General features: G+C 48.6%; 1 protein-coding gene across 1 annotated transcript in view; it reads right to left on the bottom strand.

The window, feature by feature from the left end:
* Window positions 1-6,552: 6,552 nt before the first annotated feature.
* The window catches only part of Eif3l (eukaryotic translation initiation factor 3 subunit L), a 19,162-nt gene continuing 11,124 nt past the window's right edge, over window positions 6,553-14,590 (bottom strand). The window contains exons 10-13 of the mRNA XM_021182728.2: window positions 14,118-14,288; window positions 11,040-11,537; window positions 7,531-7,611; window positions 6,553-6,753 (exon numbers count right to left, since the gene is read on the bottom strand). Of these exons, the coding sequence (XP_021038387.1) occupies window positions 6,715-6,753; window positions 7,531-7,611; window positions 11,040-11,537; window positions 14,118-14,288 (789 nt within the window). The 3' untranslated portion in view covers window positions 6,553-6,714. The remainder of the gene's footprint in view (window positions 6,754-7,530; window positions 7,612-11,039; window positions 11,538-14,117; window positions 14,289-14,590) is intronic.

Here is a 14,590-nt window from a genome sequence, read left to right as displayed (position 1 = left end):
CCCAGATGCCACCTCTCCCTGAAGCTCTTTCTGACAGGTCCAGACTAAAGCCAGGCCTTGAGGTCTTCTCACAGAACTTACCCTCGGAATGAGAAGGGCCCCAAAGGGGAATGTTCATGCTGAGATCAGACAGGAATTTCCACATGCCTACCCTGGAGGAACTGACAGCCCGTGATATGGAAGACAGATCTGTAAGCAGTCACAGACAACTGTCACACAAAGATGATGTGGGATATGATGAGAAAATGGGTGAAGAACCTGAGGGTCCTCTCACTTCTGCAGGAGACTAAGGGTCAAACCTAAAGGTGCATTTCAGTGGTCACCCACACTGGGTTGGTTTTGGTTTTTTGGTTTTTGGGGTTTTTTTTTTGCCCATTGGACAGAGATGCTAAATAATTCAAGCTGCTAAACTTTATAGGGCATCAACTTTATAGTGTAGTCCAGACATTGTGCTTATTTCTGTCTATCACTAACATGCATTATTACTGCACTTTATAATAACTCCGGGGTTAGAGACCTGTCATCAGATGCACCCCTGGGGAGTTAGTGGAAGTTTTCAGAGATGTAGTCATTGGTGAGGGGCCCATGTTCTGGGTTGGAACTCCGTACAATCACTCGTGTAAATAACCCTACTCAAGCTCACAGGGTTACAGACACATACATAAAAGAGAAGGGAACAAGGAGGGAGCTGGGAAGGTGACCAGGAGTCGGATGAGGGACAAGGCAGGGTGATGAGGGTGAACATGATCAGAACACTTCACTTACAACCATAATAACATCATCATGAAATGCACTGAAGCTGGGTGGTGGTGGCACACGCGCCTTTAACCCCAGCACTTGGGAGGCAGAGACAAAAGATCTGTGAGTTTGAGGCTAGCCTGGTCTACAGAGAGAGTTTTAGGATAGCCAGGGATACCCAGAGAAACTCTGTCTCAAAAAAAAAAAAAAAAAAGGTACTCCTGGTAAGCCATAGTAGACATTGTATCCAAGTCCCTACTGCAGAGCTGCACAGCTGGTGATCACCATTCAGATTTAGCTTCCAGAGGCTGCTGAACAAGAGCCACCCTGGGATGCTCCATTTACACCAAGGCTCTGTCTTGAGATGTCAAAGGCCATGCCTGGACAGGCATCCCCTAACCTCCAACCGAGGCCTTTTGGTAGCTTCTCTTCCCCCCTTCCAGCTGTAATATCTGCTAATGGCACTATTTGCCCTTTAGGCCAGTATGGCCCTAGGAGACAGACTTGTGTGTGCAGTACATTAGGACGTTTACCTGGAGGAGAATGAGCCGAAGGGCTTGACTTAGCATTGTCTGCACTGCAAGTTCCCTCATTCTGCTCCAGCTGGACAGGGGAGCTCTCTCCCTCTCTGTACAACCTGGCCCTTTTGTAAGTCAAAGTTGGGCAGAACGGAAATGGTCCCTGAACATTCCTGACACAGGAAGGTGGCCTCTCTGAGGACTAGGTGACAAGGAAAGGGCTGTCACACACAGGAAAGGGTCTGTATGCTTCCCAATGGCCAGGGAGCCAGTAGCTCTTCCTGTTACAAACAAAAAGTGACACTTTTCTGTCTGAGATCCAAGAATTGGAATGGGTTTCAGCCCCACGTTACCCAGGACACCAGTTAACTGGCAGGCTATGAAGGAGACACAGGGCTATGTCACCTTCCCCGGTGGCAGGAGCTAAGAGAAAGGCCAAGGGTTGGGGAGCAAGAGGCTCAACTGACTGCCTGGGTAGAGAGGACAGGGGCTCTGCAAAGTCAACGCACAAGTCTCCTCGCTTGAAGGGGCTGTATCAGGATGGGGACCCTGGAGGTTCCCTGAGTCCCCAGCTCTGATCAGAGGAGGAAGCCACCTCTCAGAATTCACCACCTCCAGTTGTGGAGGTTGGGTGATGGATTCAGGAGGGAAGAGCCTGGCCAGGGGTATGGTGGAGCCAGAAATGAACAAAAGCCCTGCCGGCCTCACAACAGGCTGAGAGGAATATAGAGCCTGCTGGGAGACTCTACTGGGTTCCCATTCCCACCTCCTTCTGCAAAACCTCAGGAAATTGCCGGGTCAGGCTTTGGGTCTTGACATTGGCAGATCTTCTGTCCCCATCTCAGCTGCTTCCTGGAACCTCTCCTAGTCCCGGAAGGCCAGCTCTGACCTGTCTGCAGCGCAGGCTGGGTGGAAATGAGCAGTCGCTGACACCGATCAGGCAGGCAGGCTTGGTTTCCGGGTACATCCCACTATCCAGGGCTTTATGGCTCTCGCTCTATGGCTCTCCATTCTATGCACCACCATCTATGCACACACAGCATCACTCAGACTGATAAAAATAAGTTAACTCCTATTTTAGGTTCACAGTATAGCGTGGAAGAGGCAAAGAGCGAGGAAAGAAAAATGGAGAGGAGGCCTTCAGAGGTTGCTGAGGAGTCTCTAGTGTGAGTATGTATGTGTATGTGTGTGTCTAGAGCTCCGGACCCTAACCCCAGCTATTGGCTTCTTCTTTCCATTTTGTTACACTCTCAGCACCTTGCTAGGCTCACACAGGCTCTTTCCCCCACTTTCCCTCTGGCAATCCCTGCTTTGTCGCCTCACTGTGAGTCAGGAAACTGGGCTTCTCCCACCCTGCAGTCCCTAGAGTTAAATCCTGTCCCCTGTACCACCTGAATTCCCTGAATTTCTCAGTGCCTGTTGCTGGGCTTGCTCCAGCCAGTGCCTCAGCCTCTTGGTGAACTGGCCTCTGCACTGGCTGTTGCTTGACTGCAGGAAGTGGAACCCAGAGGCTCCCAGAGGCTCCCCATGTGTTATGCTCACACCCTGGTCCTCCATTTGGTCCTCAGAGAAACAGACTGGGAAAAGCCCTTAGGTGGTGTTTGGAGGGCTCAGGTCCTTGCTCTACTATGACATTGGCGGGCTGTTGCACACATGACCTTTCCACCTAGTCTATGACCACCGTCAAGTTCACAAGATGCTAATAATGGTTTTTATTCCCTAATTACACAGTGAGGGCCCTTCTAAGAACTTTATGTGATTGGCTCATCAGCACAATCGTGAGGCAGGTGGTGCCGTTCCCACTTTATAGACGAGACACTATAGCAGTGAGCAGTAACTTGGGTTGTAAACACACAACTAGTGAGCGACAGGCAGGGCTTAAACCTGGCCACCAGCACACTCTGCTAGGCTGCCTTCTCTTACTGATTTGGAACCTGCTGGTAACCAGCTCCACCCAGAACTCTCATTCCCTGATAACAAAGCGCTTGCTCTGGCCATGTATGGAAGGCTTCTGAGCCAGCTTGCTCTGCTCCGGGCAAGGCAGAACCAAGCCCCTGCATGTTGGGTGCAGCTGCTCAGCTTTGCATTCCTCACTGTGCCAGGCAGAGTTCAGCTGTGCCTGCCCCACACCAGGGCTGCTGGCTGCCAAGCGCAGACGGCCACTGGGCTGAGGGATGACCTGGAGCCAGACACACACACACACACACACACACACACACACACACACACACAGTGTGTGTGTGACCCTGGGTAAGGCAAGCAGAGGGCCAGGAAGCCATGTCAGCCTACTGCTCATCTGGAAAAAACCCTCAACTGTTATCATTTTTATTTATGTGTAAGAGGCTGGTTTTTAGTGCCTGCCGGTAGCCAGGGGTCCCCTGGAATTGGACTTAGAGGGAGTTTTGAGCCACAAGATGTGGGTGTTGGGAAATAAACCTAGATTCTCTGTAAGACAGTATTTTCTCTTAATCACTGAGCCATCTCTCCAGGTCCCTGATCCAGCTTGAGAAAGGAAAGCTCCAGTGTTAGCCCAGGGACTGTGTTTATTTTTGTTGCTTGCAAGACAGGGTTTCTAGCTGTCAGGCTGACCCAAGGGACTGTGTGAAAAGTACTTGCCACTTGCCTGAAAACTTCAATCCCAGCACCTATATGGTAGGATTCCCAGAAACCATCCTACACAGGTGCTTCCCTAACAGACAGAATTTAAAACAATTTTTATTTGAGATAAGTTTTCCCTATATAGTACTGGCTGTTTTGGAACTTGCTCTGTAAACCAGACTAACCTTAAAACTCAGAGATCCATCTGCCTCTGCCTCTCAAGTGCTGGGACTAAGGGTGTGTGCCACCAATGCCTGGCAACTTTAGAAACATTCTTAAAAATTTGAGGAGTGGGGAGAAGCTCCCAAATGATATACCGCCACCAGGACCAGCCCTAAAAACTGATTTTTAAAAACAGTTGGGGAAAAGATTAGCCCAGGGGAGTCACCTTTGCCCAGTGCCAGGGCTACTGGAGGAACAGCAGGAGATACTAAGGAGTCAGAGCACAGCCCCTCCCCCAGCCAGAAACTAGCACTGGACAGGACGATGGGGAGTCCGGAGCCTGGCAGATCCTCACTCCAGCCTGACGCTGCTACTACTACGAGGTCACAGATGAAGAGGCTGAAGAATTCCCAAGGGTTTTATAAGCCCTTGGATACTTTCCCTGTTAAGGCAGAGAATGCCCTTGGCCTTTTTCCTTTGGGAAGTGGGGCTGAGTCCCAGGACGAGAGTCTTTAAGACTGGGCTGACCTGGGTTCATCTTTGAATTCCACCCTTTAGCTCTGGAATTAGCAAAGAGCTGTTACCCCTGGGGTAGGGTATCCGTCCAGCCTCACTAAAGCTTCACCCCCTTACCACCGCCGACAGACCCCACAGTCTCTGGCTTCCCACATATTCACCAACTTGCTGTCTTCTGTGTTCCCTTATAATTATGTGCTCCGGCCTCAGTGCCTGTTTCCTCTGCAGGTCAACACTTCCCCAGGTTATCTATAATACCTGCCTCCAGTAGTCTGCTCAAAGTGACCCCTATTACTGTGTCCCCTCATCTTGTCACAAATGCAAGGTAGTCTCGAACTGTCACTGACCTGCCACTTTGAGCCTCCCAAGAGTGTGGATTACAGACATACCTGGGTCAAAACTATCCTTGTGGCATTGTCTGTAATTCCCCATAGATTTTTATCATCGTCCATGGTAAGCATAATTTATCACCCTGTCAAAGTTTAAGCTCCACAGATAGGATCTGGTTTCTCCATACATGGACCTCCTCCTTGCCTAGCGGTACCTAGTCAGTTCCCTTGTAGAGCAGAAGTCACATTATTCAGAAAGCCAAAACCCTGAAATCAAGATGGAGGTCAGCTCTCCAGGAGAGAAAGCCTCTGTAGCTCTCAGCTGGGGAACTCCAATGTCTGTGCCTCTTGCAAGGTCCCCGTCACTGGATAACCAAGATTCTAACCCCTGTCCACATAGACCTCCTTCCACATGAGGCTACATTAATAGCTTGCAGGAATTAGGCAAATTGGTGGGAGAGAGAGAGGCACTTATGAGTTCCAAATGTGGGGGAGGATAAACAAGTGAGCATCCTCTGTTACCAGGCAACCAATGGGTTTAAACAGCATCCCGCCGGTTCCCACCCTTGGCTCAGAGAGCACAAGTTGTCCCTCATCACCTTCTGCACTAGGCACCAAGCTCAGGCACCGGATTACGGGCAAGGCACCAAGGTAACACATACACCATCAACACCCAGGAAAGGAAAGTCACTGCCAACCATCAGGACTAAGAAGCATGACTGCAAGTCAGACCATTCTGAGCTACTTTGCTAGCTAGGTCAGCCCAAGCCACATATCAGCACCCCGTCTCAAAAAGCCAGAAAGGGTCTGGAGAGATGGCTCAGCAGTGCAGAGGGATCTGATGACCCTTTCTGGCTTCTGCAGGCACTGCACACATGGTACACTGACATACATGCAAACATCCATACTCATAAAATAAAGCTTCCCGCAAAAAAAAAAAAAAAAAAAAATCCACAATGAAAAATCTCTAAACCTAGTAGAAAAACTGCAACAGCAGCAGGATTATGTGTGATGTGTGAGGTCATGCTGGGGTACACAGCCCTGTCTCAAACACCGCCTCCACCACATACAGAGGATTGTACAACAGATCTGCAGAGGAGGCCCAACTCTATCTGCCAGCAGACACTAATCTGGGCAGAAGAACTAATAAAATTAGTTCAGGATACACTTTTTTTTTTTCTCTCTAGACAGGGTTTCTCTGTGTAGCCCTGGCTGTCCTGGACCTCACTCTGTAGACCAGGCTGGCCTCGAACTCAGAAATCCGCCTGCCTCTGCCTCCCGAGTGCTGGGATTAAAGGTGTGCGCCACCACGCCCGGCTTAGGATACACTTTCAAACAAAAAAATATGAAACTGCACAAATCCTGAGCTGTTAACGGTTACGCGTGTCCGAGCGCTTTCTGTACAATTCCTGACAGTAAGAGATTCCCCATAGTTTCTTCCAAGGGCACAGCACCCACCACTAACATACTGTGCAAATTCTGGCAGGTCATTTAAATCTCACGGAGTTCTCATGGGCACGGGACAGACACAAGACATGTGAACAGTTCTATAAAGCATGCAGTATGTTATGAACACAGGGATAAAAGAATTCGGCTTTCATACTGTCTGATGCACCAGGAAAGCAGGATATAGAGGAAACAATGGATCGCTGCCAGAGCCACAGATCTGCCCATAATAATGAGACCACAAACCCAGTTCCAACAAAGACCCTTTACTGAGAGCGCCTAAAAACATCCAGTCCTTGATTTGAACAGGTTTCAGTTCAGCTGACGGCTGACTTAGGCTTCTTGGTGACAAGAGTGCCTCCCATCTATAATATCAAAACAGGCTCTTGACTCGTGGATGAATATCTTCAGGGCCTCTGTCCCATCTTCTTCAGGGTTCGATTAAGCTACATGGTAAAGTAAAGCTAAATTAGATGTGGAATCTTTGGGACCTATTCCAACAGCGTGCACAATCAAGAAACCAGACGCCCGCCCAGCAACCCCTCTGAGACCTGGAGGGCCACAGAAAGCCTTAGACCCCAAAACAGTCATAGGTCTTTTTCCTTGTCCTTGCTTGGCAAACCCACATCCTAGACCACTTAGCCCATTTCATAGACAGGACAGGGCTAGTGTGGCTAGATTAGTTGAGTTTCAACCTCTTTTTGCTGCCTAGCAGCTAGAGGGTTAAAAACAATGCCCAACTGTTAAAATCCTGAAGGAGCATGGCTTCTGTCAGAGGAGTCCAGGACAAGGTGGCTCAGAGGTGGGCAACAGAGAGCCTTACGATTTTGTGTTCTTTGCAATACCTAGGACAAGATGCGAGAGCACCAAGCCTGTCAAACACAGCTTCCAGTTCTCTAGCATCCAGACACTGGCCAGACCTGTCTGAGCGGGAGAACACCCCAAGTGGAGAAGGAGGGGTGCAGCAGCAAATCCACCCTTATTAGGAAATACCAGGAAGGGAAAGGACAGCGGCACCCCTTGAAGGGCCACCCACAGACCAAGATCTTGGAAGGAGATCCCCTAGAAAGGGCTGACACAGCAGTTCCTGGGCCCAAGCTGCCAGCCAGGCAACCTTAGAAAGTTAAAGGGCCATTCACCAGTTTCTTAAAAATAAAGACGAGGAAAAATTTAAAACACCATCTCTATCTACAGGCTTATTAGCCAACTCTCAGACGTCTTACCTCTTCAAACTTGTGGATCTGTCGGATAAAGAAATCCCCATAGCGTCTGGCAACTTTGGTGTCTGCAATATGGATCATGTCCTATGGGAGAAAGCAGTTAGAAGTGGTGGATGCGAGGGCTGGGATGGAGGAGAGGGCCACCTAGTGTGGAGCCACTTAACTGCAAAGCACAATTGTGTCAAGTGTTACTAACATCTACAGCACTCCCCTCAGCACTGGGGCAGAGGGTAGGGGCTCTACTACTTAGCTTTACCCCTAGCTCTCTTTACTTTTCATTATGAGAGAGTCTAAATTGCCCAGGCTAGCCTTCAACTTTAGATGCAGAGCCTGGACTATCAAACTCAGCTCCTACACTAACTTTCAAAAGGGAAGTTTAGGGGAAGTAGAGCATTAGCAGTCAGTGAAAAACAAAAGCATGTACGTGGTGTGGGCACACACGCTCTCGCTTGTGTACACACGTACACAGTACACACACACACACACACACACACACACACACACACACATGTAATCCTAACACTCGACAGGCGGATGGGAGAGGGCCACCCTGACCCAGCACTCCCCCAGCACTCAGGCATGATAGGAATAGGGCCTGTAAACCATGAACATAGCATTGATTTAATCTGAGTACAGCGCCCCAGCAAAACCTGACTTGTGGGCTATGGAGGTGGCTTAAGATGGGGACCATCTGTAATCCAGCATTCCTAGGGGGATGGGAGGTGGAGACACAAGAGTCCAGGAGAGCAGACACAGACAGGCCCTGTCTCATCCCCACGGAAGGTGAGAACCAGCTCCCTAACGTTGTCTCTGACCTCCACATGCACCCAGCACACAGATCACACACACAAATAACAAAACATAAAAATAACATCTAACTTGTAATGACCACATTGGTAGAAGCGTTTAATTAAACTGATGCCAAGGGATTAGCTGCTGCCTCGCCAGAGAAGACCGAGTGGGCAGAGCAGTCAATGATACTCTCCGAGCACCTATGTCACACACTGAGTGAACCCAGAAGGGAAGGCAAGGAGTGGGCTAGACAGTGTACAGAAGGGGGTGTGCGAGAGCATGTGTGTGCGTGCATGCGCACACACATGTGTGTTCATGTCTGAGTGGATGTGTACAACTTCGCACAGAGGTCAGGGGCTGACAGAGAATGTCTTTATTACTCTCTGCCTCACCCCCTCCTTTTAAAAAACGATTTTAAATGATGAATGGATGTGTATCTGCATGTGGGTGAGCACTTCTGAGTGCTGGTGCCAAGGAGGCTCGAGGCACTGATCCCAGTTGTTCTTTTTTTTTTTTTTTTTAAAAAAAGACAGCGTTTCTCTGTGTAGCCCTAGCTATCCTGTAACTTGCTCTGTAGACCAGACTGACCTCAAATTCAGAGATGCACCCCCCAAGTGCTGGGATTAAAGGCATGTGCCATCACACTTAGCTCCAAGTAAGGTCTTAAAACCAAATTACTGGACAGCAAGATGGCTCAGTGATTAAAGACACATGCCACACAAGCCTGACAATGACTCCAACCTCCTCTCCCCACCATATGGCATATATATATGTATGTGCATATATATATATATATATATATATATGCGCTTATCCATACACACACAAATAATAATAATAATAATAATAATAATAATTTAAAAAACAGATAACCCAAGCAGATTCATTTATTCTACAATTACACACATACCCAAGAGAGATCTATTAGGCACGTGTTCCAAGCCTAAAACCATTCTTTTTAAGAGTCAGAGAGAGAGCCGGGCGTGGTGGCGCACGCCTTTAATCCCAGCACTCGGGAGGCAGAGGCAGGCAGATTTCTGAGTTCGAGGCCAGCCTGGTCTACAAAGTGAGTTCCAGGACAGCCAGGACTATACAGAGAAACCCTGTCTCGAAAAAACCAAAAAAAAAAAGAGTCAGAGAGAGCTGGGACAGAGGGTGTTAGCACATTCTGCGCAAGTCTGATGGATGACTGGGCTCCCACAGTGAATGAGAGCGGATTCCTACGAAATGTTCTCTGCCCCCCACATGCATGTGCCTCTCTCTCCTCACACATAAATAAAACACACCAAGGGCACATCAAGTGAGTAATTGGGGGAGAGACTGCAATACTCAACATATACAATGTTCACTGTTATGTGCTTCTGAGAAAAATGCGAATGAAAAGCATGGCTGGGTGTGGTGGTTTGAAGGAAAATGGCCGCATAGGCTCATATACTTCAACACCAGGTCTTTCATAAACTGCCTTGGTGATGTGATGGTATTGTCACAGCAATAGAAAAGTAACCAAAACAATAGCTACAGTGGCAGAGACCTGTAACTGCAACTACTTAGGAAGCCACGGCAGGAGGATCAAAGTTCAGAACCCCATCCATCCATCCACCCATCCATCCACCCATCCATCCATCCATCCATCCATTGCCTGCCTGGGCAACTTCACAAAATGAAATGAAGAACTGGGCCAGGGAGATGGCAGAGTGCAGAGTGCCTGCCTGACACGCATAGGCTCAGCTCAGCAGCCAGCACCAGCAAAACAACAGCAAAGTCACTCCATGTTCTCATTAAATAGGGCACTAAAGCCTCCAGCTTCGACAGAGGGGCACAGGAAGAAAACGCTAGTCTTCAGCCTACTTCTCATCCCAAGGAAGCCACTGCCGGGTTAATACTTGAGAAAGAACTCAGCATATACCCAGACATACATGCAAATGTATTACATACAGATTATTGCTAGCTAACCTACAAAAGCCTTCCGTAAACCAGGCGTGGTGGCGCACACCTTTAATCCCAGCACTTGGGAGGCAGAGGCAGGCGGGTTTCTGAGTTCCAAGCCAGCCTGGTCTACAAAGTGAGTTCCAGGACAGCCATGGCTATACAGAGAAACCCTGTCTCGGAAAAAAAAAAAACAAACCTTCTGTAAAGCAGTCAATGGATGGTAGGTGCATATAATCCCAACAGGTGGGAAGCTGAGGCAGGAGGATCCTAAGTTCAAAGCTCCATCCATCTCTCAAAAAAGCCCATGTGTCCTTACTTAACAATCCAAACACAGGCACAAGCCCAGCAACAGGAGGAGGCGAGGGGCGGTGATGTGTCACAGGCCCCAGGGCAACATGGGTGAACTGAGTATACACCCTGAGAGTGTTGACCATTCTCTCACAGCTAACTCTGTCTCAGCTTACAGGTCACTTTCTAAACATGGAGTTGTACCATCCTATGCCTGTAACCAGTAGGATGTACACTGTTGCAGTTTGAAACCACCACGAGCAACAAGAACATGGGGCAGGCATAGCTGAAAAGTTCCTCTTAGACCTGGACGTCCCCCTTCTGCATGCACAGCATCTTATCCTCCAACTCTCCTGCAACTGGAGGTGTGTGCTTGTCTCTACCACCCTTCCCCTGTTCCCACTACTCACACTTCTAACCTACTACGCAACTGATGCAAGGAGATCATCTATCGTTCATACCTTTGAGGATAAGCGGAGTGACTGGCCCTGGGTATACCATACCTTATCAATATAGAAGTCAACCTCAGAGGCCGACTGGAATTCGCCATCTAGGGCAGAAATGCCACTGGTCCACACCAGGTTCTTCATCTTGTGCTTGAAGACGAGCAGCTGGATGCGGAACTCCTGCTCGGTGAGGTCCAGGAAGCCGGCCAGTTTGGCCACAGGCATGGTGGTGTAGAGCTTGAGGAAGCTGCGGATGGTGGAGAGCTGAGCCTGCTGCTGCACCTCATCCGAAAACACCTTCAGCTGCTGCAGGAAGGGCTCTTTGTGGTAGTTAGGATGGACATTGTCGTAGTTTGGCACCACAGGCGACAGGAACTTGGGGCAGGCATAGCTGAAAAGTTCCTCGTAGACCTGGGGATCCCCCTTCTGCATGCGCAGCATCTTGTCCCCGTATTTCTCCCGCAGCTGGAGGTGTATGCTCTCGTCGATCCGCATCGGGTACATGGTGAGAGCAATGGCCAGCAGAGCATGCATCTGCTCATTCTGCTTGTTAATCTGGGAGAAGGTAAACACACACTCTGTGAGTCCCACACGTGTGTCTCGTGTTGCCTCGCACACACCAACTAGTCAGTGTATTTATTCTCCTAGACAGTCTACAACACCAACCCCCAAGCTCCCACCCAGTGCTTAGTCTTCTTGGATTCTTTGATTCTTCTCTAGAACCCTCCCCAGGACCTTCCCAGTTGGCCTCACAGTACTGGAAAGCCGATTCCTAAACACTTGCTAAGATTTAAGTTAGCACCCACGGCCTACACTGGTCTTCAGATCTACCGGGCCGGTGTTCTTACGTCACCCACGCTGCCTAGGAACACCCCCCTCCTCCATCAATGCCACAGGTCTGGAGCCCATCCTCCCCAACTCACTGCTTCAGATGTTTATTTTCAGTGCTAAGGACTAAATCCAAGACTTTGATCATGCCAATGCCAGACAAAGGCTCTACCATCAAGCTAAGCCCCAAACCCCTTTAAATGGCCCGTATCATAAAACTATTAGTAATCTAAGGTAAATGTCATGATAGGAAATGTTTAGCCAGCATGTACTAAAAAGTCCCACTGAAGGACATGTGCCATGCAAAAAGGAAAAAAATCCAACTGAATGCAATACCATGGTCTCACATGCAGAAACTAAATAAACAAATTTTATAGATGAGTAGAAAAGAAGTGATCTAATGACACAGGCTTTGTTTGTTTGTTTGTTTTTCGAGACAGAGTTTCTCTGTGTAGCCCTGGCTGTCCTGGAACTCACTCTGTAGACCAGGCTGGCCTCGAACTCAGAAATCCGCCTGCCTCTGCCTCCCAAGTGCTGGGATTAAATGCATGCGCCACCACAGCCCGGTTTAAAGGGCATTTTGATGCTGTTTCCACTTAGCAAAAAATAGTAGTTGTTCACTGCTGGGGCCTAATGGCTTCCCTACTGTGGGTTCTTTGCCTAATTTAGCTTATTTAGTTTATTTAGTTCGAGTCCAACCTGGTCTACAGAGTGAGTTCCAGGACAGCCAGGGCTACACAGAGAAACCCTGTCTTGAAAAACCATAACTGCCCTTTAAATCTGTATCTAACCAACTTTATCAGAGAAGTCCCATTGTAGAATGGATGGAAGTTAACAAAGAAACCCATAAGCAGTCATGTCTAGAGAAATGTTGGTGCACTGCTCAGCCACACACGCAGCATCTTCATCCCACCCTGCACCCAAGACCACGGAGATGGAGGGCCAGAAAGACTGTGAGTCAGAGATGGAGGAGGGCTCTGGAGCACCACAGTGTCCTCTCGACAAGGCAGGATCCCCATGCTCATGAGCACCACAGCGTCCTCCAGACAAGGAAGGATCCCCGCGCTCATGAGCACCACAGTGTCCTCCAGACAAGGCGGGATCCCCGTGCTCATGAACTGACAGCAAACGTGGCATGCTGCCAGTCAACATTCCAGCTCGGATCAGGGAGGAGCTCCAGAGCCCGCAGCCCTGGCTGCGGGGCTGTCAGCAGCTGACGGCTTCTGAGGGAGGGTCAGTGTTCAATGACTCCACACCCGTGAGCATACGGGCAGCATAACTACGCCCTGGGTTATTAAATATGAATAAATAATAAAAATAAAACTAAGTAAACAAAACATACCAAGTGAAGAGGATTGGGGCCTCTGGGAGGAGTTAGAGGGAGGAGTAGGGAGTGAATATGATAAAGATACATTGCATGCATGTATGAACTCAAGTAATTAGGAAAAACATTATACTGTTTTAAAAATGCAGGACAGGCAGGGGTGGTGTTGCCTGTAATCCCAGAACCCAAACTGCTAAAGCAGGAAGACAGCTATGAACAGGAAAACAGTAGCAGGCTATAGCCATCAATAAAGTTCCAAACAACAGCCACTATAATTCCCCTACAAGTGAGCAAGGTAGACAGAGAGAGTTCAGAGAACAAGCATGTAAGAGGTTGAAAAAGCACTAATGAGCTCCATCTATAGCATGGCAGGGCACTACTTTATATCAATTTATATCTACAAAGAAAGACAAGACCTGGGTGGTGGTCGAGCACGCCTTTAATCTCAGCACTGGGGAGACAGGCAGGCGGATCTCTGAGTTCAAGCCAGCCTGGTCTATAGAACAAGTTCTAGGACAGCCAGGGCAACACACACAAAAATCTGTCTCAAAAAACTGAAAACCAAACCAAAGAACTGGCAGGATAGTTTGAAAGTTTTCAGCACAACAAATGATAAACAGTTAATGATGAGAAATATTCTGATTTTCTTTTTGAGACAGGGTCTCTCTACATTGCCCTGGCTGTCCTGGAATTCACTCTGTAGACCAGGCTGGCCTCGAACTCAGAGATCCATCTGTCTCTGCTTCCCAAGTGCAAAGATTAAGATAGATATTACAGTATGTGTCAGCAAACCTAGCTCTGATTCCCCTCTCTATTTATTAAATCTAATTACCACATATCCCACAACTATACCCAACTTAACTTGTACTGAAGTCAAGTAGTCTTAAGAGCAGTACAGTCTGCATGGTGTTTATGCAGGACTGTTGGCACAGGTGATGAGGAGTGGGCTGCCTGCTGAGACAGTGGCTGTAAACTTCTCTTACCATTTCATATTTGTATGTGGTCCTCTGGAACATACTCTTGGTCCTCTGGATGTACAGGAGGATGTTGGCAAAGACCCGGATAGCATCCTGATATCGACGCATCATTAAATACGCAAAGCCAACATAATAGTAGGTGGTAACCTGGCACTCAGGCACACGGGAATACATGCTCTGAAAAGGAAGGTGAAAGCAGTAGCCATGAGTCCCCACTCATCCCACACAAGATGAAGTCATCAGGGCTCAGTGGCAGCAGAGGTAAGTGCATTTCTGGGAGTTTGAGACAGGCTGGTCTAGATCAAGTTCCAGGACGGTCAAAGCTATACAGTGAGACGTGTCTCCAAAAAACAAAACCAAAGACAGACAGACAAACATTAAAAATCTAAAAGCCGGGCGTGGTGGCGCACGCCTTTAATCCCAGCACTCGGGAGGCAGAGGCAGGCGGATTTCTGAGTTCGAGGCCAGCCTGGTCTACA

Source organism: Mus caroli, chromosome 15 (assembly GCF_900094665.2).
Source record: "Mus caroli chromosome 15, CAROLI_EIJ_v1.1, whole genome shotgun sequence".
NCBI lineage: Eukaryota > Metazoa > Chordata > Mammalia > Rodentia > Muridae > Mus > Mus caroli.
The sequence above is the reverse complement of the archived record's forward strand: the minus strand, read 5'-3'. Positions and strand labels throughout refer to the sequence as shown.